The 25,053-nt window shown below is 56.2% G+C and overlaps 1 protein-coding gene across 6 annotated transcripts; it reads right to left on the bottom strand.

Annotated features, from left to right (window-relative positions):
• Positions 1-298: 298 nt before the first annotated feature.
• Positions 299-24,758, bottom strand: BAHD1 (bromo adjacent homology domain containing 1). 6 transcript variants are annotated; one of them, XM_082449324.1, is made up of 7 exons: positions 24,663-24,758; positions 7,656-9,098; positions 5,513-5,895; positions 4,375-4,534; positions 3,896-3,972; positions 3,051-3,151; positions 299-2,569 (listed from the first exon to the last, which is right to left on the bottom strand). In XM_082449324.1, the coding sequence occupies exons 2-7, from the start codon at positions 9,082-9,084 to the stop codon at positions 2,380-2,382; spliced, it is 2,340 nt and encodes a 779-aa protein (XP_082305450.1). In that variant the 5' UTR covers positions 9,085-9,098; positions 24,663-24,758; the 3' UTR covers positions 299-2,379. The 6 variants fall into 6 exon arrangements, with proteins under 6 accessions (XP_082305450.1, XP_082305445.1, XP_082305448.1 ...); XM_082449319.1 differs by lacking the exon at positions 24,663-24,758 and adding an exon at positions 23,351-23,719; XM_082449322.1 differs by lacking the exon at positions 24,663-24,758 and adding an exon at positions 23,351-23,719 and having other exon boundaries at positions 5,513-5,892.
• Between the last annotated feature and the right edge of the window lie 295 nt (positions 24,759-25,053).

The raw sequence follows: 25,053 nt of genomic DNA, 5'->3' as shown, positions 1-25,053 counted from the left end.
CCCTCGAACGGTTTCTGCTGGCCAGGTCTCCAGGGGCATGATCCAAGGTGATGAGGCGGTATCTTTACCATGCAACCACTTGGAGACCAGTTCCCAAGGGTTTCACTCAGCCCACCACGATGGGAAGAAGTCACCTCCAAGTTCCCATTCCCTTTGTCTCCTCTCCTCCCGCTGTTTCCCCGCACATTCCTGTGCTTTTTGCTTACTGACCTCAGTGAGCCCCTGCACTGCAATGGTTAAGGGTGGTGAGCCCCTCTGCACCCACACACAAAAAGATGACACAACACACAGGAAATGGTCCTTTTCTAAATCAATACAATTTCTCAAATTTATTATTTTTTTTTCTTAAAGAAGTACTTCTAATCTCTGTCAAAAGGGAGGTGAGGAAAGGTCCTCCCTCCCTTGTAAACACTGAAATACAGATCTGAGAAACCAGGGTCGACACACACAAAAAGTGCATTTTACAAAATATCAACTAAAATATATTTTACATGAATTATGCTTCCATTGAAATTCTACCAGCTGCATTTTCAGGTTCGAAAAAATATTTCCACATCTAAGAGATTTCAAAAGCATTTAAGTTGTGGGCAGTAGACCCTGCCTCCTGGGAGACGAGGGGCCTGATCTCCTGCTGGGTGAGGCTGGGCTCCTTGGCAGCAAGGGCCCAGCGCCCTGGGAAAGAGCAGGCTCCAAGGCTGGGTCTCCAGAGCCGCCACGGCCCCACCCCACGGCCACCCTGCCAACCTCTCTTACTGCCCCGCCCTCCTGGACTGATGATGCCTTCCTCCAAACAGCTTATTTAATACAAGGGGACCCAAGTTCCTTCCCTTCAGGTTTGGGGTTGGGCTTCCCATGTGTAAATTCACCTCTGAATGGTCCAGGCCTCACCCAGCCTAATAACCAATCAGGAGCAGCCATCTGCTCAGGGACAGCACAGGGCTGGGGGATCGCTGGGAGAGCCCTCAGGATTCGCTTCCACCTCCCGCCCAACTGTCCTCACCCAGTGCCACCTCCTCAGCCTGCAGGGTCTGTGTCTGCCCCTCCCTAGGGGAGGGGGACCCAGTGCTGCCCTCCTTGGCTCCTGTCCCCAGGGTTGTGGCCTGTGGAATCACTCACGAGCATGTGCCCAGCGCCGGGCCCAAGCCACACTCCCTCTCCCCACCAGGCTCCTCTTTGGTACAAATAGGAAAGAACCAGACTGCTCCAGCCGCCACACGGAGTGCCCCAGGGCCAGGGCCTAGTTCTGGCAAGGATAGCAGGGGGCTGAGTCTCCTAATCTACTCTGGGGAGCAGCATGAGGTGAGAACAGGGCCCCTGGGCAACAAGAACAAACTGAAAATGCAGGTCCTTAGCTCCTAGAGTGAGTGGCTGCAGCTCAGCAGGTCTGTGGACTGATACAGTGTTGATTCTCGCTGGGATGTAAATTAGTGCAATCTACAAAAGACTAGGGTAAGAGGTGGCAGGGCAAGGGGAGCCACAGCACTCCTTTGGTTTGATTTCAGGTGGGTGTGGCTTGAAAAGTCATGTGTGAAGTTCTGCAAGAGGTTTCCTAAACCTCCAAGTGTAAGGCAAGAGGAAAAGTCTTCAATAAATCAGGTAGCAATTTTCCTTGCCCCCTGCCCCCACCCCCTCCCAGCTCCCTTCTGCTCTCCCAGACATGACAAACCCCATGTTGATCAGTTAATGTCTGGGAGCCCAGACCTGCTGGGTGGCCTTCACCAGGAGGGGGACAGGAAGCTGACTCCCACACGCGGGCCACACCCATGACTGTGAGGGCTGGTAACTTGTCCCAGCACCAGGGGCTGCTGCAGGGGCAAAGGAGGAATGCCAGAGAAAGGCCCCAAGTCCAGGAAGAGAAAGTCAATGCTCTGGGAGCCAGACTTTGGCTCCCTAGGCCTCAAAGGAATGAGCTCGGAGCTGTGCTAGAATCTGGGAGAGCCTGGTCCCAGGCTAATGGGGAAGCAGCGGGTCACAGTGGGTGAGGTAAAGCTGGCTCCCACTCCCCCCTGAAGGGCCCAGGGGAGGATAAAGAAGGGCCTGGTTCCTGAAGGACCTTCCCCCAACCCCCCCAGGGGCCATGCCCCTGAGGCTTGGCCCAGCCTCAGGGAAGACTGCTTCTTCAGGAGCCTCTGTCCAGGGGACCACAAAAAGGCGCCCTGGGCCAAGCTGAGGGCTCTGATGCTTTTCTTATACCCTGGCCTCCCCTTCCCTCCCATGGGGCCCAAACCCATAGGGGCCCCTGCCCTCCCCCCACAAGAGAACCACAGGCCAGCCACCTCAGGCTCCTGTGGCCCCTTAACCAAGTGCTGTGCTTCAAGCAGTGCCCCCTGCCCTGAGCCCCACTTGCCCGTGGGCAGCCCCAGTGTGGGCGTGAGGAGGCTACTGAGGGTTCTTGAGGATGCGGCCATGGCGGAAGTCATAGACATGGCGGCAAAGAAACACCAGCTCAGGGTCCGTGTCCTCGGGCACTGTGCGGTGTGGCGGGGTGGAGTAGTCCGCAGAGGGGGGCACCAGTGCTGTCTTTCGGCTGGGGAGACCCTCGCCTCGACGCTTGGCCATGGCACAGAATCTGCAGTGACACACCATTCGCTGTCTTTACCACAGCTATCTTAGCAGGAAGACCAATTCCTTCCCCACCCTGCCCAGAGGGCTGGGACACCCCCTCCCACCTCCACAAGGGCAGGTGCTGCCTCCATCCCTGTCCTGGGGCCTATGCCCTCTCTGCCAACCATCTTCTCTGTCACTGGGGAACCACACCTACCGGGGCCTCCCTCCCAATCACCTGTCAATTCTCCTTGATTTTTTCTGAGAGCAGTACTGTAACCATCCCCGCCTCTGCAACTCTGCCCCAATCACTCTGCGTCAGAGGGGGAACAATTTTTCTTTTTTTTTTTTCCATAAAAATTAGATGATGGAAGCAGACTGTGGGAAGAAAGTTCTAGGAGATCAGGCCCAGTGAGTCAGATCCCCTTGGGGATCACAGGCTGCCCCCAAATAGCCCTGGGAAGTCTGAAGGGAGAGGCTAGCCAGAGGTACAGGGCACCACCCACCTGCAGTACTCAGCAAAGGTCAACACGTAGCACTTCTCTTCAATGCAGGCCACACTATTCTGGTCCTGATGTCTCGATGCAAAGACTTCATTCTGCAAAGGCTCAAGGGGAGGGAGGAGGAGGTTGGCTACCAGGGTGGGAAGCACCTAGCTCCAGGAGCAAGGCAGACATTAACCACTCTGCTGGGACTCCTGACCTGAGATAGACAACTCCAGCTAGTGCCCAGAAAGCTAGGGAGCTTCCCTGGAATTTCAGCCTAACTGCTCCGCATCAAGCAGCCCAAGGCATTCCTCCCAGGTCCTGTCCTACTCAGGAGCAGCCAAGTGCCTGCTCCAGCCTCTGACTAACATCAGCCTCCCGACCCCCACCCCAGCCCAGGGGAGGAGAGGGGAATTGGTGTGCATTCTCCCATTTAGATGAAAAGTCCCAGCGAGGGAAAAAAAAGTAAAAGGGAGCCCAGACCGGGGGTGGAGCAACCCACACACACGGCTTGGTAGATACCAAGGGATGTCAGTAGAGTCTTTTCTCCCCTCCCTCTCCTGCTGCAGACAGTAAAGGTGTGCAGCTCCACCTCCCCTTTCCTGTCGCCAGGAACACACAACTACTTGCTCCCATTCTGGCACCCCTGCTCTTGGGGGCTCCCTTTCTGCCCCACCTTTCAAGACAAAGGTTACTATTCCCTTCAAAACATGAATTGGGGCAGTGTTGGGAAAAGAGGCTAAAACTCAGGCCTTTCCCCAGGTTCTCTGGTGTCCAAGGTGATGAGTCCAGGGACCTGAATGCCCAGGCTGCCACCCCATACCACGTTCTCAGTGCCCCAGCCTCTCCCCCGCCAGGCAGCTCACCTCGTGCATGCTGGGACTGCGGCCTCCCTGTAAGTGCTCTGGTCTGTAATACCACAAGAGGCTCATCATCAGCTCTCCTAGGGGGGAAAGAGAAACAATCAGGGCTTGAGCTGGCAACTCCAGAGTTACTTAGATAGGCAGGCGGGCTGGCCACCTGCCCTGGAGGCTCATCCAACTTCAAAGCCTAGGCCAATTGTGCAGGCTCCGGCCACCCCTATCCCCTGCCTTGGGCCAAGTCTGGCAATTCAGTGGCCTAGAATGCTGTTAGGTATGGAGGAAGGAGGAGGAAAAGGCACTGACAGGTGAGGCAGGGTGACAGGCGCCCAGGCCCCAATGGCTGGAAAGGTTAATGAGCTGATCCAACCCAAGCACAAGGCCGTCTGCAGCCCTGAGCACCAGACAGACGCTGGCTTAGTGGAAGGCCGACTCTGACAAGGACGCAGGACACTAGTGCCAGGCCGAACTCTAGACAAGGGTACCTGATTCCGGGTTCTCCCAGAGGGCAGAGATCTTGGCCACATAAGGTGTGGACGTCTTTCGAGGGCCTGACTTGAGCAGGACAGTGTCCCGGACTCGGATCGTCTCTCCATGCCGCTCCACCGCCTGGTAGCTCTTTCGGATGGCTGGTTCTGGTTCATCCTGAGCAACAAACCGATGACACAAACAAGGCTTGTGGGGCCGCACTCAGCATGGGGAGGGAGTGACATCCTCTCTGTGCTCTCCTCAGGGCAGTCAAACCACTGAGGATGGGAGACTGCCAAAGTGGTTTGCACTCTGGCCCCTCCTCCCTGAGCCTGGCTTTCAGGGGCAGGGAAGGGAATCCTCACCGTTGGAGAAAGGAAGAGAAATGGGAACAGGGGTAAGAAAGCGGATCGAAACTTCTGGGGCTGCACTCTGACCACCACACCCACGACAGCCGGCTCTTGTGCTCCAAGCCCCCAGCACCGGGTAGGTCCTCAAGCTTCCTAATGGACAGTCTGGGTTTGACTCTTAAACCACCATGGTATAAGCGGCAAAGCCTTATCACGGGCAAATGACTTAATCTACTGCTAAGCCTGTTTCCTCGTCTGTGAAATGAGGGTAGTTCTAGGACCACGGGGTGTGTGCGTACCTCACGGGGCAGCGGTGACGATGAAAGTGGATAATGCACGTAAAGTGCTTAGCTCGGTTCTGGCACCTAAGAAGTGCTCAATACATTTCAGTCTACATTCTTTTCATCATCCCAGATGTTCCTGTATCACCAATTTTCTCTGCCTATCCCAATTTCCCCTATACATACTTATCCAAAAAGCCTCCAGGGAAGTCCTCCACTTTATAATCCAGGATGAGAGGTGAAGACACTTCAGGAGGCTTCCCTGTGTCGGTGACAGAGATGGCAGCCACCAGCTGTGACTGACTGTGCATTCCGTAACTCCCCAAGGCACAGGGCACAGGATCAGTAGGGGCTGGGGGAGCAGGCCGGGCCAGTGTGATCAGTTCCTGGGGTACAACTGAGCTGGAACCCCTTGTCACTTCCCAGAGTGGCTAGAGCCAGGGGTTCCTGGGACCCAACTCACTGCAGGTCCTATGTCCGTACCGCCACCCTCCCTTCTCCCCATCAGCTGAGCTGGCACTCACCAAGACATAGACGGCTTTCTCACAGGCAGCCCCAACGGGCACCCAGCCGTTAGTGCGGCGGCGGCGGCGGCGGCGTGGGCGTGGGCGCTGGACGCGAGGCTGCTTGGGGTGGCTGGGCCTGCGGGCAGCCTTGCTCCGCGCAGTGTGCCTACAGCTGGAGCCCGTGCGCAGACCTGACTTGGAGCCGCTAGGAGGCTTGGCGCTCTGAGGGCACGCGCGAGCTACCGTCTGGGGCTCCGAGGTGGGTGTCTGAAGATGGGGGACAGGCTCTGCTGCAGGTGGCACGCTGGGCACAGGGCATCCCAAGAGGGGGTGAGCAGGTGAGGCAGGGTGGCCAGCTTCCGGGAGAGGAAATTCCAGCTGGCCCAGGGACCTGCAGCCTTCTGGGAAAAGGAGAGAAGGGGGTCAGGGAAGGTAAAGCAGGGAACCCCCGGCCCCTCTGCTTTCAGAGCCTGCTTCTTTTAATTCTAAGCATGAACCCAAAGGCCACTGAGGTGGCAGGTGGGGTCAGAGGCTGTTAAGGTAGATGATCAGTGACAGGCCAAGGGTTTTTCTTGACCTTGGAAACTGGCCCACAGACATCTCCATCTCCTCTTCTAGCCTGAGAGAAGGGGAAGTAATGGGAATGGCATCTCTAAGCTCTGACTTAATCTTCCTTCTCTAAAGCTTCCACTGTACTTAGGAGCAGGGGATCTGGAGTGAGACCAGGATATGAGTCCCAGATCTGCCACTTACCAGCTGTGTGACTTCAGGCAAGTCACTTTACCTTTCTGTGCCTTGCAACAGAAGTAGTAGTTATGAGTATCATATAGTGTGTCCTAGGTGTTTTCCTATCAACGTATTAACTCTTCACATCCTTACAACAACCCTATGAGGTAGGTACCATTACCCCCATTTTACAATTAAGGAAACTGAGACACAGGGTGGTTATTGGTTTGTCCCACAGTCACGTGGCTGAGGAAGTGGGGAGAACATTTCAGTCTGGCTCCAGAGTCTGTGCTCAATTAACATGCCATATGGCCTCCCATATATAAAGCACTAAGAACAAGCGCCTGGCACATGGTGCTTACTGGTGTCCCAGGGCAAGGGGCTAAGGGTCTTGGGTCCCACAGGTTAAGTGACTAGACTTAGAGAGTGGTACGGAAGAAAAAGAAAAGCCTAAAAAGAAGCTTGCTCTCATTTCTTAGAGCTCCAACTCATGCGAGAACCTGAAACAACCAGTCTGGCCAGAGTCAACCGGTCTATAAAGTTGTTTTATAGACCCCTTCAAGAAGGGCTGTGCAGGGGAGGGGAGAGCCCTGAGAAGGCCTGGCCCCTCACATCACCAGCAGCAGGGCAGACCTGCTGGCTAGCATGGCTCTGGTCACCTCATTTCCACCCAGGAGCCAGGAAGGGAGCCTGGAGAGGCATGTGAGGACACTCCTGCCAGTTTGGGGAAAGAGAGATCACTTAGGGGTGTCTCATCAACTATGGCACGAGACTCTCAGGTGTCTGGATCTTGCCAAGAAGGTAGACACCAAAGCCCAGGCCCTGATGGCAGCCTGTCTGTTCTCAGAGTGTGCCCACCTAGTCTGCACCTAGCAAGGTGATTCTAAGTCTGAGCATTACTTCCCCTTCAAGGCCTGTATGGCCAGGACAAAGCTGTCCTATTGCAGCTGGTACCACCTACCAGGCCTGGTGCCCACCACCCCTCCCGTGAATGCTGAACTCGGTTGGCATGCAGATGGTCTGGGTTCCCGGGAAGTAAGGAATTCTAGCTTTCCTCGAGGAAAGCAGAAGGACATGGGAACAACTTGGCAAAAGTGCTAATTTCAGCATCTAACTTGCTACTCAGAGTCTAAGAATGGGCATCCCAGTGGAGAGGGAGGAGAGACACTCCCTGCCCACTTCACCACCACAATGCTACCTAACTGCCATGCCGAGAAACCTCCATAGACAGTGGGGACGGAGCAGGGCTGCTAAGAGCTAAACACGGGCCTCTTTCCCGGGAATCTCCTAGGCTGGGGGCACAAAACTAGAGGAATCCTCCCTTCTCAAAACCCCCGACTCTCCCACACAGTAGACAGATGCCAGTGCGCCCCACCCTCTTGGGACACTGCTTCTCAGAGACTCCCTGGTGTACCCCACCTCCAGGAAGGCATACCTGCTGCAAAAGGCATTTTGTAGGGGCAGCCGCCACAGGTAGTGCCAATGTGGGTAAGAGACGGGGGCAACATTTCACAGATGCTGTAGCCATTCACTCCAGTGTCCTCACTGGAGCAGTAGCGAGAACCCCACGGAGGGTGCTGGAAGTGGGTGCCCGCGGCGGGCACTGAGCTCGGGGCCAAGAGGAGCCCCGCGTTAGCTGCAGCCACTGGGGACAGCTTGCCCTCGGGGAGCACGGAGCAGGAGGAGTAGCCCCCACACCGCAGCCCGGCCTGGCTGCAGTACAGGTAGAAGCTGCCTAGCGCGGTGAGCTCAGGCCCACCACACAGGCCACTGTAGTCGGCGGGGTTGCCAGGCATCGGTAGCGGGGAGAGCTGGGGTGCAGGGAAAGAGGGCTGGTGCAGTTCCTGCTTGGGGGCAGGTGACTCCTCGCCTGGGCGCCCGGGCTCCGGCTTCAAGGCTGCTTGCCCACCCATCAGCAGGGGCAGGTGAGGGCGCAGCCCCAAGGGGCTCTCCAGAGCCTCACTCAGGGGCTGGTAAGGTGGCTGGCTGGACGGCCCACGAGGGGTGGTAGACGGCCATGGCTCCTCGGGGTGTCCTTGCCAGCTGGGTGGGCCCGCAGCCTCCCCAGAGCCAGCCCCCTGCCGGGCCTTGGGATAGTTCTTGCCATTGACCTTGGCCCACTTTGGCCTCGGGGCCCTCAGTGCTGGTGGCTCAGTGGAGTGCCCATCTGCTTCTGGGTGGGCACGAGGCGGCCGCAGGGGTAGCTCCCGCTCCTGGCTCAGCTTTAGGAAGGCAGCTGCATTCAGGCTGGCCAGTCTCTTGGGAGCTGGATCACCATCTCGGCGGGCCCCTTCATCCGGTGCTGGCTCTGGGGACAGGTCCCGACTTCCTCCTCCGAGGTCCCCCAGCCGGGGCCGCTTCTTGGAGGAGGCCCAGCCTCCAGTGGCCCGGTCACGGTCCCGGCTGCGGTGGGGGTCTCCCCCTCGGCTGCGGCGGGTGCCCATCAGGCTGCTGGTCTCTTCCCGCTCCAGCAGCAGGTTATTGAGGGCCTCGGCGTTGAGGGAGGCCAGGCGCCGCTTGCGGGGCTGGGGGAGGCCAGTGTCCTCACTGGATGGGGCCGGGCTAGGGGGCTTGGGCAGGTCGGGGGGCAGCTCATCAGCCTCATCTGCGCTCCGTGGACCAGCCACATTCTCCAGGCGGGTCAGCAGCACTTTGCAGGCCTTGGGCTTCTCGGGAATTAATGGGCGCTTCCGCAGTGGGTAGTTCTTGCGGCGCCCCGTGAGGTGCCCCGGGCTCTCAGGAGGTCCTGGCTCCACACCCTCTGCCCCCTGCTCCATACTGCTGCCCTCCATCTGCAGGGGCTCCTGGCGGCCCGTGGGGCCCGAACTCAGCATGGGAAGAGACTTCCTCCGAGTGTGTGTCATGGAGTACCTCCAAGCTGCAGGACATAAGGCAGGCAATGAGAGAAGCCTGCCCTGGCCTGCTTTCTCCCCCACTGCAGCCCATCCCACGTCCCCTGCAGTAACTCTGGCCTACCCTCACCCCAGCTCCAGCTTGGATGTTCCCGGGACCCCCCCCTTCCAGAGTGCAAAGGTCTAGCGGGGTCAGGCTACCAGCAGCTGTGCAAGGACTGGCTGCCCCACTCTCCTCTGAACGAAGCCCCCTGGGGACCCTATGGAGCAATGCAAACCCCAGAGCTGGAAGACAGAAGAAGCTGGGGGCAAAGCTCTCGGTTGTCTCCACCTGTTCTTCTCCCAATAGATACTCATCGCAAGACAGGAGGAGACTGCCCTGAGGACACAGAGCCAGGATAGGGGCTTGGGCGGTGGGAGCCCACCAATTCCTTCAAAGACATTATCAGCCCCCTCCCCCGTCTTGAGGCTTCTGAGATTGGCCACAGGAGGATAAGGAGATGGACAGTGAGGAGCTGAGATGAGGAACTGCCTGCTGGGCCGTGGAGGAGGCAAAGTCCAGCCTGTGAGGACACCTGCCTGGCACAGACAGCAGGACAGCCATAACCTGGGTATTGCTGGAAAGCCCCCTCAGAGTGAAGGCCTGGCTGTGAGGAGCCTGTGGGGGGAGGTCTCAGCCAGCCCGTGGAGCCAGCCCCACCTTAGCTCAGATTCCAAACAGCTCAGTGCCAGTGCCTGGGGGAGGGATGTCAGTAAGGCTAGGGCCAGCATTCCCAGGTAGGAAACCCAGGGACCACACTCTAGACCTGTGGTACAGCTTTAAAGGCCCACCAGCCACTAAGAGCTGGGAAAAGAAAGTACCAAACAGAAGAACTAACTCAGGCGACAAACCCAGGCAGCCTTGTTAGTCCTGCCTTATTCCTCAGGACTCCCTCCTTGTAGGCAAGATGCCAAGCAGGAGGCAGGATGGGGGTGAGTCACAGGAAACCCAGAGCGCCCCAGACAGAAAATGCCCGCGACCAGGCATCATCCACCCCTTAACTTTGCTTAGCAGACACACCCCCAACTTCCAACATACCTGGGCCCCCCGGGTACCCCCCTAAATGAAAAAGGCAGCAGGCTGTGTGCAGGAAGCTGGCACAGCCCAGGCAATGGAGAGCTGAGGGGCAGGGTGGTGGGAACGGATACTGCCGGCATCGGTGGTCAGAGACTACTATGCTGTTCACTCCCTACCTACACCCCAACAAAGCAAGATGCTGCCGAGTAAGGTGTCAGACGGAGCTCTGCCCTCCCCAGCACTCCCGACCCCTCCTGCCCAGCAAGCTTTTCAGCTTGATTTCTCCGCTGCTATTGTTATTCACACTCGCTCCACCAGAGGAGCTGGGAGCAGTCCCTGCAGGGCCAGGATTTAACCCTGAAAGTCCCAAGCCTGAGGACTCCCAGGGAATCCAGAGCCCTTCCAGGAGCTCCTGTGGCCTTGGGCCAGTGGCTGGGGTCACTGGGTGCCCTCTACCCTCTCTCCAGAGACATGCCACACGAGTTGAGAAAGAGTGCTCCAAAAACCAGGCTGAGGGCAGCGGGGGTGTCCCTCACCCCTGAGAAAGAACTTGGAAAACTGGAAAAGGGAGGCGGGGTGCCAGGCACTGCTCTGGCCACATGCGGGGACCTGCATACCCAGAGACCAGGCCTCAGGCAGGACAGAGAGTCACAGAGGCAAATCCATTCATTCCTGAAGCACAGACTGGAGTGCTCCTGAAAAACCCCAGGCATCTGCTAGGCTACCTAAGACTCTTTCTTTCTTCTAATCAGGGTGTCCACCCATCCCTGATTGCTCAGCACACTTATTAGCAATGCCTTTTTTCACCCTCAAAAGAATCCCAGTTGCTTATAACCCCAGGCCCTTCCCTCAAGGGCAGGGCACCCCTGTGCCAGAGGTGAGGGAGCAGGAACAAGGAGAAGCACATCTGTATTTCCTAGGGAAGCCTGCGCCCAGCCCTCCCCCACCCCCAAAGGGCCTGGAGAAGGAGGACAGTGCATAGACCACACAGCTGAGCAGGGGCCAAAGCCCCTCAGCAGGTCCCAAGTTACCAGAGGAGTCAGACCTGGGAATGGCCGGTGGCCAAGGCTGAGGTCACCTGGGCTTATGGCCTTTAAGGACATGGACACCAAGCAGAGTAAGGAGGGGTGGATGGGAAAGAGAAAGCGAACACAGGGAGGTGTTTCCAAGCCTGGCCAATGAAGAGCTCTTAGCGGACCACGGTCCTTGGTCTGCCCTCGCTTCCCCCTACCCTCAATTTGCTGGTAGACTTGCTACATGGATGGATGGCCCAGGGATTCTGGGATACTTGGTCCCACTCAGTCTTTCCCTTGCAATGTGAAAAAGACTAGGAGGAAAGCCTTCCACTTTCGGGAGCCTGTCCCCAGAACCTGGGAATTTGTTCCTGGCAGAGTATCTCACTCTTTCACCTCCCTCTTAGTCCCTCAGGGACACCCACTGTCCCTGAGGCTGATGATCCCAGGAAGCTTCTAAATCACAGGGTGCAAGTCACATTTTCAAATCAAGCATATGGGCCTCCTGCTAGCCTCCCTTGAATTTGCCAAATCCCGTCACCCGCAGAACTCCTAGCTTTCACGTGGTGCCTAAGGCAGCAACGTCACTCACGCTCCTGAGGAGAGGCTGGGGACTCTGCTGCCTACTGCACTGCACTCCAGGCTGAAGAGAGTCAGTGAGTCATGCTTTGAAGCCAGATGGATGTGTGAGAACGTCGGCAGCAGCTTTTCCCTGGGGTGGGGCTGGGTGGAGGGGCGCCCAGCCTGCCAGGGCCCCTCCAACCTGCAGGGGTGGCCCAGCTCAATGGGGGAAGAAGATCCCGGGAAAGCAGGAGGCTTGGTTCCCATTCCAGCTCTGCTAACCATCCTGCTGTCCTGTGCCTCCCACTTACACACCAGCTCAACCAGGAACTTTCTACCACTACCAACAGGCAAGGGTGCCTTGCTTCTCTCAGACTACCCTCCTCTTCTCTGGGAAGCCCTGTCCTCCCAGGGGCAGGTAGTTCAGGCAACCTCCGGAGAAGGTTCCTAGGAGGGACTCCCCAGGGCGTCTTAGAGCTCGCCTAGACCATGTCAAGCAAGCCCTCACTGAAGAAAACCAGTCTGAAGCACAGTGGCCGGCCAGTGGTCCTCCGAGCCAAAGACCCAACGAATCACAAGTTGAATCCAAAATCACAAGCCTGACCAGGGCTGGGAGAAGTCATCTCCACAGAAACAAAAAAGGAGGGAGGCCTTGTCTTTTGCCCTCAAGATGCAGCAGCACCTTATATGTAGCCCCCACGGCCCACCAGGGCAGGTGGAGGACACCCAAGGTACTGTGTGCAAGGGCAGTTCAAAGGCCTGGAGGAGATGGGCTGTGGGCACCAGAGGGGAAACGAGGGCAAGGGTGGGGGCCTGGATGAGCAGGTCGAGACCAGATCACTCCCCCAAGCAGAGGCTGCCCTGGGGCAGAAAGAGGCCCTCAGCCTTGGCCATGGCTCTCCCTAACTTACCCAGCTCTAGGCCACACCCACACCCCCATCCTTAGGGGTTCAGGACCCAGGGCTCTGCCCCACTGCTCTTCCTGAAACCTCTCTTACCCACTGCACTTGAAATTTTGCTTTTCAGGCTTTTTGGTTTATTTGTAGTGGGAGGGAGTACTTGGGGTGGGGGGGCGGTCTTAGGTAAGAGCAGACCAGGTGGTCCCCTGGGTGAGGGTCAGGAAGGGCCCTGACCCAAGCCACCTCCCTCCAATTACACCTAAAGCCACACAGTGGGCACCGAGTAAGCAATGCCCACTTCTGCAATCTCTCTTGGAATAACCCCCTCCGCCACCCCTCAACGGAATAATACTTTTTCACGAACACTGAGTTTCTTGAATCTGCTATCAGAGAAGAAAAGCAGCAAGAGCACAAAGGCAAGCTCCTGTTCTTTTAAATTTAGTTGATGTTACTTCATGGAAAAACAGAGAGGTGAAGCTGCTGAAATTCTTGTGATAAAGCCAGATAAAGATGTGGCTGGTATCTTTTGAATCCCCCAGAGCTGGTAAAATGGAAACAACCAAAGCTTTAAGTCAGCCAGACCTGGACCCAGCACTGGCCCTCATGAGCAACTTACCTAACTTTGCTGAACTTCAGATGCTTCATCTCAAAGAGACACATCAGAAAGAACTTTACTTAAGAGTGGTGGCGAGAATGACACTAGGGACCACGCAGGAGCCTAGCAGAGTAGGAACCGGGCAGGCCGACATCCTGGGGATCCCCCTCTTTCAGACCCACAGACAGAGGAAGGCAGCCTGCCCTCGGCCCTCGAATCCCCACATTAGGAGTCCAGAGCCACTGGGGGTGGTGAGAAATCTGAAAACGCAGCCTGTACCTGACCCCTGCTCTGCTACCGTTCCATTGAAAACGCCCGAGTGTCCACCCCGGGAAACGCAGCAGTGCCACCCCTATCCCACTCGGGACCCAGTATGGGGTGAACTCTGTGGGGCTCAGTTTACAATGCAGCGAAGAGGGCAGGGGCAGAAACTGTATCCCACAGACCCTGAATAACAGCTCCACGCCTCCAAGAAACAAGAAAGGCGAGATCTTCAGATGCCAAAGGCCCAGGGGATGGGGTCAGAGGGCACTCGCTCTGCCTGCTGCTGCCATCTGACTGCAGCTTCAGTGCAGGCTCCCAGAGAGAGCAGAAGCCTTGGCTCCAGCAGCTCAGAGCTCAAGCCCCAGGGTACTGCCCCGAAGAGAGGGCCTCCCTGGTGCCCATTCAGCCTCACTTGCTGTGGGTACTCAATTCACTCTGCAGTCAGGCTGGGATCCTACAAACACCTGGGCAGGAAGCACGGCGCCTGACCAAAGGGAACTGGCCTGACCCGTCTGGATGCGGCTTGTTTTATAGACTGCCCTCGGGTCGTGGCCATCTGAGAAGCTGGGCCCGCCTGCCCCGGAGGCACCAAGCCTATCTCTGGCCTGTCCACCACCTGCTCCTCACACTTCACACTGGGGGCTCCCAGGAGCCCAGAGAGGCAGGAGCAGCAGTGCGGGGGAAGGCCCACCCCCACCCCAGACAGGGTCCGGTGCGGCCACCAGCCCAGCCCCACAGCCGGGCCCTAACTCTGGCTACTCCTGTCCACGCTGAGCATCCCAGCAGGAGCGCCCAGACACACAGGCCCAGAGCTACACCCGAGCGTCCAGAACCTCCAGGTACTGCTGGCTCTGGACACAAAGCCAGATATCACACCTCTTGGTAACTGTAAAAGAACATGAATCTCTGTGGGGAGGGAGGAGAGCTTTAACTCAGACTATGAAATGGACCTCTCCATTTGACATTAGAATTGCAATTAAGTACAGGAATATAGTAACAGTAGAGTTGGTGGAATCTCCTTCACCTTCTCACTGGAAACAGCCAGTCCCTAGTCTCAGGGCAAGGCCCTTCGTGCAGGTAGGGGACTGAGAGTGAGGGAGACAAGACTTACCCCTGGGACCCAGAAGTCAATATATACACACAGACCCCTGAGCGAGGACACTGGGCAGAGAACACTGTATTTCAGTCATACCACAGTGCTCTGCTCTAAGAAACTCAGACCTGACAAATTAGAAGGTAATCACATGCAATACAAAACTAGCCTGTAGAGGCTTTCTTTAAAGGCACATGTCCCTACTGAAAGCAACCTACCTTCCCCTAGCTTCTTCTCAGTGCCCAGCTCCTGTGTGCACGAGGCAGACCTCTATGTGCAGGTGTCGGTCCAGCTAAGCCAGAGCACCCGCCGCTCACTCCCAGGCACACGGCACCTCTTGTGACCTTTGCTCATTCAGCCAACGTTTGCTGGCCCCACGCCACAGCTCAGCAAGGCGAGACCCACACGGGGCTAGAAGCCACTTCGTGCCACTGCTAATCCGAAGTGGGCTTGGTCAATGGCTTGAACTTCTCTGAGCCTTGGTTTCCTTACCTACACAGCAGGGTTGTTATGAGGATCAAGTTAAATAAGAATGCGTGTCAAGTGCCTAGCAGAGTGCCTGGTATACAGCAGGTGCTCAACACAAGCTCATTCTTTCCCCATACATGTCAAGTATCAGGCTAAGTGCTGAAGAAAAATGCAAAGCAGACTGAGGAACTGGAGCTTGGGCTGGTAGGAAGACAGAGGACAAGACAGTGTGACAGGGCTGTGACTGAGGGCTCGGAGCTCGGTGCAGAGAGCTTGCCTCCATGGCAGCTTCCTAGAGGGCACATTTGAGACAGGACTTTCAGACTCTTGCTGAGGGTTCTACGGTCTACTTCTTGCCAGGTGTACTAAGCCCAATGGGAAATGGGCAGCACTTTGAGAAATGTGCTTCCTAAACATTTGGAAAGGGCGGGAGACAAATCCAACTTTCCCCAGACTCACCACCATTGGCTCCATACAGGATTACTCCAGGCTGGGGGACAGGGAGCGCCAGGCTAAGGCTCCCTCAGACCCTCCCACCCAGACTCCACAGTGCACAGACCAGGCCAGAAGCAAATCTCCTCCTGGAGCAGGACCCATTTGCTCCCGGCAGTTAAAGTGTGGAAAAAATAAAGCAGGAGCAGGGACGGGGAGCCTCAAGGCTCAGCAACAAGTCAACCAGGAGGAAAGCTGCGGACTGATGCACCGTTCTTCAAAAAACACAACAGCTCACCAGCCTGCTCTGGGCACCTGCCCAGGAGTGGCAAAGGATATGTGCTGGTTCAACCACCAGGACACTCCAGGAACCAGTAACTTAGATTTCTAAGATGGCTTGCTGAGACCGGAGGTGCAATCTCTTGTCCTGAACACAAGAAACTGGCCAGCCAGGCCAACATGGGAGCTCTGCCCTTAGCCTCCCCAGCAAAGTGCCGACCTCCTGAATGAAACAGCCATGAGGAACAAGACCCAAGACCAGGGCTTTCCAATACTCCCCCAGCGTGAACAGGAACACAGGCAGCCAACCTGAATATCTCAGGCCTAACCAATTAACTGTTTAGTAACACCCCCATTATGCAAGCTCTGCAGGGACAGGCGGGCTCTGCCTTCCTTACCAATAAATCTTATCCACAGGGCTTAGTAAGAGCTTATTGAACAAATGAAGATCTGGTGCCCACCTGCTCCATCCCATATAACATTTCCACCCTAGACTGATGGCACAACTTACAGCCCAGAGAAACTCTGACCTCCAAACTATCCCTCATCCCCAGGAGTCCACCTTGCCTCTTCAATATAATCCACAGTTGAATAGGCTACTTTAGGAATTCTCTCATATTACACAGCACAACCTTCTTCCACTACTGTCCTCTTTCTTCTCTCTCCCAACCTGCCCAGCTATCTCAGGAGAATATTCCTCTCGTTCCACTTACTTCTTACAGTCACCGTCACTCTCATTCATCCTTGCCACCCCCCACTCCCGGTGGCTGGTATCATCTCACCCTAACATGGAGAAAACAGAGGCACAGGGAGGCAGAAGAACTTGCCCACACTCCCACACCATCGAGGGCAGAGGCGGGGCGTCTGGTGTCAGTCCCCAAGCCCACGCCCCAAACCGCAACACAGGACGGCTGCTGAGTCACAGACCAACATTCGAGATCAACTTGCATGTGCAATTCTGCTTCTCTGTGCTGTTTTAATTATTGGCATTAACACATTATTAGTTTTTCCTGATTTTTCACCACAAAGGAATTGAAAATGTACTACGATTAAAAGGCATCTGTATACTGGCCAGGGAACATAAACATAATTTTACAAACTGTTTCTACAGAAAAGTCTGCTCAAAGTTCCCAATATGCTCTTAGATGCACTTCTGAAACAAACCCATTTTATATCCTCGAAAGGGGTAAGGGCTACAAAGACGTGTTTTCTTGATTTTAACAGTCAATCCAGGAAAGGAGTCTACAGACTTCTCCCCCACCCCATGCATCTAACCACGTCTCGAATTAGATGAAATCTCCATCACGGACTGCAATGAAGACTGAAATTTGGTCATCACACTCCAAACAGCCATCTTAATATTTGAAGACATATTACCTGACCTCTTGGCTACCTCTTTGGGCCGAATAAGTCCAAGTCCTTCCAATTTTCTCTGACGATTATCTTTTACAGTCATTTCATCTGTTTTACAATTCTTTTCTACACTTCGTCCGAACTGTGTGAACCCCTTCAGGCACAGAGCAGGGGACACCCCTCACTACTGAGGAGGGCCTGCTGACCCTGACTATAGTGGAATCGTGACTCCATCTTCCATTCTGGCGTACATGTCAGGATATCCTGGCATCAAGCAACACCCTAATACCTTTGCTGTGATATCTGCAAAGATCCTCTAAAAGCTAATAATTCACCTCTAGGGAATTCCCTGACAGTCCAGTGGTTAGGACTTGGTGCTTTTCACTGCTGAGCCCCGGGTTCAGTCCCTGGTAGGGCAACTAAGATCCCACAAGCTACAAGACACAGCCAAAAAAACAGTAATAATAATAATTCACCTCTAAACCACCTAGCTGGATGAGAATGTGATTAACAAACTGAATTTTCCCCAAACATTTAGACAGGCAGCTGCCGTTGGAGAAGGGCCATCCCTCTCCTCTGCAGGTAGGAAACTGAAAGAGCTGCATCTAAGGAGGGCTGGGGCTCAAACAGGCACTGAAGATGAAAGGGAAGTATGGGGTGGTCAGTACCACTCCAGGTGAGACCCTGGGGTCACAAGAGGCAGCACACCAGGTGTCTTAACACACCAGGTGTGTTAAAGCCCCCACCCCCATCCCGCAAACCTACTGGAAAAGAAACATAAGAAAAAAGATGTAGACCTCAAGTTTCTGCCCGGCATTGATCCTGTTAACTAAGACGAGTCCCTTGTCATTTTTTCATTCAGGTAACTTGGTTATGGTGCCTCAGAAATAAGTTCCTATTTCAAACCTCAGAGAGGCTGAGACACAAACCCATTCTTTTATTCCTGGTGCCTGCAGAGGATCTCGAGGGCAATGTTATTATTATTGTTATTATTATTGTTATTATTACTTGTGGGACGCTGAGACAGGTTAATAACCAACCATCTTTGCAGGTGTTTCCCACTGGGAAAAATGGAATCTGGATGAAAATGCTTCCCGGGACATCACACAAAGTCCTGGATGTGACTTTGCCCTGAGGCCTGCTCACTAAACCCACCACAGTCAGATCCCCAGCCGCTAGAGCAAGTTGCCTAGGGCAGGACACCAATCCCTCCACTGCAACCCCAGGGCCAGGCTAGTACTCAGCCACTCTGCAAAGCCAGCTCAGTGGAGCCAAGGGCACTTGTCTGGCCCTGAGCAGGTCGCCTGCAGCCTCAGCCTCACGGCCACTGCTGCTCCTCCTCCTCCCTATTAGCCGGTTTACTGCTCATTAGTGGCAGTACCAGGAGGTGAGCAGGGGAAACATAAAGGAGCTGAAATTCAAACCAGTCTATTTTACTCCAGTTAGGTGCCTCCCCTAAAAACAGGCAGGATTTCATCATCCAGGACCTCCCTATCCCCTTTTCCGGGGAGGTTGAAGCAGGCTGAAGGGTGAGGCGCTGCAGAATCTCAGGACCCCAGGTGCCAGGAGCCTATGCTTCTAATCATCACAGGCTCTTGACTACATGCTGTATTGTCCACCTTTTCAGGGTTAGCAGGCACTTCCAGCCATGAGGTGGCCCATCATGGCAAGGCCGGGGACCTGCAGAGCAGGAGTGCTGGGGCTGCCCTCCGTGTCAAAGCACACTCTTCTTGTCCCTCCAAAGTCCCCAGCACCATGGCAAGTTCACAAAGGAAGTGAGTCCTGCCAGACTATGCTAGCAAATTCCCATAAATACTCGGGCTGGGGTAGTACTGCTTATGTAAAATGCTTCCCCATTGAGAGATGCTGCTTTATTTACATTCTTCACAACCCATTCATAAAAAGGAGGCCCTTTAATGTTGGGGCTGTTCGTATAATGCTCCATAAACCCAGCAGCTTCAACTGGCGGCCTTAGCTCAACACAGGCAACTTCTCAACTCCGGAGACTTTTTCCCCTTAAGCTTTTTTTTTCTCTTTAATGACACCTTGCGACAGGGCGCTGAGGCCAGATGTTGCCGGAGCAAGGCCAAGAGGAGTAAGAACAGATAAAATGAAAACACACAAGTCCTCCTGAATGCTGGGACAGAGGTGGGGAGGAATGAAAATAAAGAAATCGAAAATCCCCACAGAACTCCAACGTGAACTATGTATGCTGGGAGGTTTAATCCCTTCCAGGTTTACTGAAACTTCCCTTATGGATGTCAAAATGCTCCCCAACTTACACCTCTATGTACCAGAGACAGTGTGGAGGGGATTTTTTTTTTTTTTAACCCCAAAGGAAAAGATAGAAAAAGGGTCTTTTTGGTTTTTAATCTGCATTGTGGCTGAATAAAAAAAGCAGAAATTTTCTCTGCTTCTTTGTAAAAGTGTTCCAGGGGCTGCTAGATCCAAGAGGGGCACAATCTGCTTAGAGTGGAGAAACTCAGACCATCCTCAGAAAGACAGGAAGAGCCGTGTTCCAGGACACACAGCACAAACAGCCCAAGCAGCTGAGAAGAGAGGCCAGGAGATGCATTCTGAGGTAACCTGTCTCCTGCTACTGTAGAAGCAAGGAGGAGAGAAGTGGTGCGGATTTTTTTTTTTTAATTGACGGGGGAGCGGTCTGCATTGCCATGGCAACTGTGAGGGGTGGCATTCCTGCTTGGAAGGGAAATGCTGGTCCATTAATCATCAAACTGGGGCACAAAAGGGAGGTTTGGGGGAAAGGGGATGGATGCGGAATTTATTTTTTCAATGTCTAGACTCAAACCAGTCACCAGTCCTCTCTCCCATTTCTCCCATGGCCCAGGGTTGGTGGTAAACAAAAACGGAAGTTCCAAGAGAGCCGGGATCATAAGCTGTCCTTTCTGATGGGTCTAGTGTGGGACTGATGGTGCCCCCCATATCAGCAATGCCTCTATAAACAACTCCTCCAACATCAGTCCCCAAAGCCCTGTCCACACGCCAGACCCAGGAATCTTCCTTTTCTGTTCTCAGAACCGTGTTTTCTCCCCCATTTATACCCAGGACTGAGAAGAGATAAAACATATGGATTCATTTAGCATGGACAACAAGGAAAATTGCATAAGAGCAGCAAAGCCGGGTAGCGAGAACGGCCTGGTAAGGTAGGAGGAAAACAGGATTACAGTCCTTTTCCAATTCATGTCTATATGGTATCATGTGAGCAATCCACAGGACAGACTCTTCACCAGCTGGAATATCAGAAGCAATCATTTGCTCCCCATGCTAAAGCACCCCAAACACACGCTATGTATATGCCTTAGAAAAGGTCAGAAACCACCAAGGACTCCTATACTAGCATTTCTAGGGAAACAGAAGGGAAGGTTTCTCAACTGCATTTATTCATTCAATAAAAACGATGTGCACAGCACTATACCAGAAATCCTAGAATACTCACACACACACAAAGGTTTAATACTCACACTGTCCTTGTCCTTAAGAAACTTCCAACTGACAAAAGCACTCAAGAAGACACCATGTTATAAAATCCAGGGTCACAATCTCAGAGGCAAGCAACGCTGGCCTGGAGTGGTCTGAGATGAAGGATGAGAGTAGGGTTCAGGCAGGAGAAGAAGGCAAGGGGCTCCTAACTGGGGACAACTGGCGAAATCAGCAGGAGCAAAGATGCAGGGAGATAAACATACATAGCGCAGCATGGCTAGGGGAGAGCCTTAAGGGACACTGTCTAGGATGAGACTGCAGGAAGAGGGGAGTCACTGCAAGTTTGTGGGTAGGGGAGTGACATGGGGAAAGGAGTGCTTTACAAAGAATGATCTAGCAGCTGTGTACAGAATGGATCAGAAGGGCCAGAGGAAGCAGGAGGGACAGGGAGGTCATGACAACAACATAGGCCTGACATGGGAACAGCAGGGCAACAGAAAGGAAGAAAGGGAGGGAGATATAAAAAAGAAACTCTTCACTGGCTAAACTCTCCAGAGCAAACCCTCTTCAACACTTGATCTGACTGACATGAGTCTCCTGCCAGGTAAGAGCCTGTCAAAGAGGGAATCATTGTTTTGGCCATTCTCCTTTAGGTTCTGGTGGCCAGACAGGTCACCCCCTTCTGACTGCCACCAAAAGAAATCACATACATACTGGAGAGCCCCTCAGGAGACACAAAGACCTTGAGATGCTGCATCATCCTCTGGATCTTAGACATACAATTAAATTCTCTCAGAAAAAACTTTAGTCTCCTGCATGAGGTAACACCTCCCTTTCCCACAAGCCTCAACTCCACCCAGGCTGGGGTCTAGACCCTATTGGGGAGGGGGATGGAGGGTGGCCATGAATTAACTCCATGCTCAGACTAAGCAAGGGTGACAGGCGGTTTTCCCAAGGAGGGATTACAGTCAACCACAGCTGGAAGCAGCTCATAACCAAAACCTTCCTGGGGTGGGACCCAGATTTTAGCAAATATCTACATTCTAAACACCCTAAGTCTCCCTGTTTTTGTGGTCCCAATTCTAAAATTAAGTATGGGATCACAGGAGAGGGCACAGGAGCTCTGAGTGGGTTTTTACATATGCAAAAACAGCATCCAGCTTAGAACTAGTAACTGGTGGGGTCAGAGGCACTCATGGCTTAAGCCACTGGTTCCCAAATGTCCTCTACTTGGCCAAGGACAGTGGTGTTCCTCCAGGACATGTGGTCTCTATGGGGCCCTTTTCTCCTTTTTGCAGAAGGCATGGGGATGGAAAAGGTGGGAGGAAAGTCTCTCAGATGATAGAAAATTAAATTCCTGCCTGGGTTTATAAACTCAGCTTCTCATTTCTCTATGTGAGTACCTTCTTTCGCTAAAGAAAAGTGCTGAAGGCAGTTATCCATGGATTGCTGGAGCACTTCTGGGAGGTATTTCCTAGTCCCCGGTCCAACTGGTCTTCTGCCCTCTTAAGACTAGTGACAATGGGCGACTGGGAGATGTCCCAGGTGAGATTAACCCTCTGCCTGTGGACAGAGTCTTCTTGCTGAAACCCCTCAGTCCTGGCAGGCTCTAGAGCTGCTCACCGGACTCTCTCCTGGTGAGTCCAGCAACCCGGTCGCCACCGGCCAGGCCCACCATGTGCACACCCCCACCTCTGCCCCACTGGGTCGACCCCACTCTTCCCAGAACAGCGAGGTGATCCGAGACTGGAGCCGTGAACCAGTGCCGCAGCTCCTCCCGGCGGTCGTCCCGGCCCCCGCAATCCCCAGGGCAGAGTCCGGCCCGGTCGCCCTCCCCTCGGGGTGGGTGGCTCGGACCCGCTCCCCTCCCCGACGCCACCACCTGCGCCCGCTCCGGCGCCGCCTTTGTCCGGCGCTTCGCCGCCAAGCGGGCCCCTCGGGCCCGACCTGACCCGGCCCCCAGCCCTAGAGAAGAGGCGACGAGGCGGGCAGGGCTAGGCCCGGCCGCGAGCACTGGGTCCCGCTGTCACTTAGAGGCGGTCTGACAACTTCGATCCCCCCGCCCCACCTCGGACTCGGCCGCTGCTCCGCACGGTCCCCGCCGGGCCTCCCGCGGCCCACACTCGCTTCTCGAACCGGTTCCCTGCCCTCTTCGGCGCCTCCCTTCCTTCCAGTCCGATCGGGTCCGGTCTACACTACCCCCGCCCCGGCGTGGCCCCCATCCCCTGCCCCCCATCCAGCAATAACCGGTCAGCTCCCTGCGCGGGAGGGCGCCCCCCACCCTGTGCTGGCGATCCCGCGGCGCCGCCCCCAGCCGCGGCCCCTTGCCTCGGGGACCGCGATGGGGGGAGGGGGCACGGGGGGGCGGGGGCCTCGCCGCCCGCGCACTCGGAGGCGAGCCGGCTCTGCCTCGGCGGAGAAACGACCGGCGTCCTCCCGCCCTCCGCCGCCCGGGACGCCCGCGCCGCCGCCGCCCGGCCAAGCTGCCACCCTGCGGCCCCCACCCACCCCGCCCCCGGCCTGCGAAGCGGGCGGCCCCCGGGGGCTGTCACCTCGAGGCGCTCCGCACTCCCCGATGGCGGGACCGTGGCGCCGGACCCGGGGAAGAGAGGCGGCACGAGCGAGCGGGCGGCCGCACCTGCTTCGCGTCGTCCGTCCGTTCGTCCGTCCCTTCCCGGGCTGGCGGGGGCGGCGGCGCGGCGCGCTCGGTGGGGCGCGCTGACGGGCGACCGGTCCTCTCCCCTTCACTCTTCTGCCTCCCTCGCTCGCTCCCTCCCGCTCGCTCGCCCCTTCCCCCCTCCTCGACCGCGGCCCCTAGCTCACCGGGACGGCGGCGCGGACGGCGCGGCTCTGGGCTCCCGCAGGCCCCGGCCGGGCTGGAATCCGGCGGCTGGAACCCCCCGGGGGCGCTCAATTCCCGGGCTCCACGCTGCTGCGTCAGCGCCTCCTCCTGGGGGCCGGGGCCGGGCGGGCGGAGCGGGGGCCGCGGCCGGGCGGGGCCGTCGGGGGGGCGGGCGCGCCTGGCCGGGGCGGGCGGACGGCGGGGGCCGGACGGGCGGGGCAGGCAGCCGGACGGGCGGGCGGCGGGGGCCGGGCTCCGGGATCCGCTACGCCGCTCGCGGTTCCCCCACAAACTCCCCGAGAGCGGAGCCTCCGCCGCCCTCCTTCCTGCTTCCTCGTCCCCAGCCAATCAGCAGCGCGCCCCTCGGCCAGCTCCGCCAATCAGCCGCCCCGCCCTGCGCTGGCCCCGCCAGCCAATCCGGCCCTCGGCTCCCCCTCCCGGTCTCCAACCAATCAGAACCGTGGGTCGGTCGTCCCAACGCAGGGGGCAGCACGAGGCGGCCGCGGGAGGCGGTGCGGGGAGTGGTGGGGCCTGGGGGGAGGGGTACGGTGCCAAGGGTGGTGGAGGGGGCGGTTTTCTTTGCCGGCTTCTTGGATTTTCTCCTCGTCTCCAGAACATGAGCCCGTATCCCATGGTGACCCGACCCTGGAGCCCCAATCCCCTAGCTGCTACCCGCCCCCCCCCGAGAAATCTAATCTCACCCCCGCCCTGGCCGTCACCTCTCTACATCCCTCGTCCCCCTTCTCCTCTCCAGCACCCAGTGGAGAGAACTGCGAGCCAAGGAACACCCCCACGTCGCCAGCGGCTGCTGCCCCCAGGGCAAGGCTTCGGGAAGACCAGCCGAAAATCAAGCGAGGACAACCCCCCTTTCCTGCAGAAAGGGCCCCAGACTCCAACGAAAGGGCCCCGACTGCTGAGAAGCCCCTCCCGCCCTTGCCTCATCTTTCCGACTTCCCTGCCTGCCACGTCTCCTTTCCTTTCAAGCAAGGTCGGTCCTGGCTCGGTAACCCCTCACCCGCATCTCTTTTTCCTCTTTCTCCCCTTCACCTACCGCCCCCCACTCCAGCTCCTAATTCACCCTTCTCAGAAGCAGAGTGTGGAACCCTCATCCATTTCCAGCCGACAGCAGAGCCTGGTCTGTGAGTCCTTGACACCCACACACCCTCTTCCACCACCGCGGGGAACATCAGAGCTCTCCGGGGGAGGGAGGAGGGGGTGGGCAGCCTGACAGCCCAGGCTGGACTCCCTCTCTCGCGTCCCCAAGCCAGGATGGGACCAAGTGTGGACACTTACCTGGCTTCCCCCTAGTCACCGAATGCTGTGGCTCCGTCTCACACCCACAGACGTGCCTTTCCAAGCCCGAGCACGCTCGCGGGGTCAGCGGGGTGGGTGGGCACAGCAGGCTGAGGTCACACGGAGGTGTGGGAGGTCCCTGTGAGGTGCGGGAAGGGGCTGTGTCTTCGGCACCTTGTATCGCCAGAGCCGGCAAAGGGCTTCACTTCAACAAGCACTGGATGCGCACATAGTAGGTTCTTGAGAAATGCTGAGTCCACCCTAGAACAAAGCCTCATTCCCAATTCAGGCGGGGGAGGGGAGCTTTGGGAAGTAAAAGGAGGAGCGGCAAAAAGGGTAGTGTCAAGTCACCAGAGCCTGGGAGCAGCCCAGGGAGGGGCTGAGTGGAGGA

Source organism: Balaenoptera physalus (assembly GCF_965194825.1).
Source record: "Balaenoptera physalus genome assembly, chromosome: 2".
In the NCBI taxonomy this organism is placed as follows: Eukaryota; Metazoa; Chordata; class Mammalia; order Artiodactyla; family Balaenopteridae; genus Balaenoptera; species Balaenoptera physalus.
This window is presented reverse-complemented; position numbering and strand designations above follow the sequence as displayed.

Excerpts from the sequence above, each read along its gene's own strand:
- BAHD1 (XM_082449324.1), bottom strand. The coding sequence starts at position 9,084 with ATGACACACACTCGGAGGAAGTCTCTTCCCATGCTGAGTTCGGGCCCC. Across the intron at positions 5,896-7,655 it reads CAAAATGCCTTTTGCAGCAG|AAGGCTGCAGGTCCCTGGGC; the intron begins GTATGCCTTCCT and ends TCCTTTTCCCAG. Across the intron at positions 3,973-4,374 it reads CTGGGAGAACCCGGAATCAG|GAGAGCTGATGATGAGCCTC; the intron begins GTACCCTTGTCT and ends TTTCCCCCCTAG.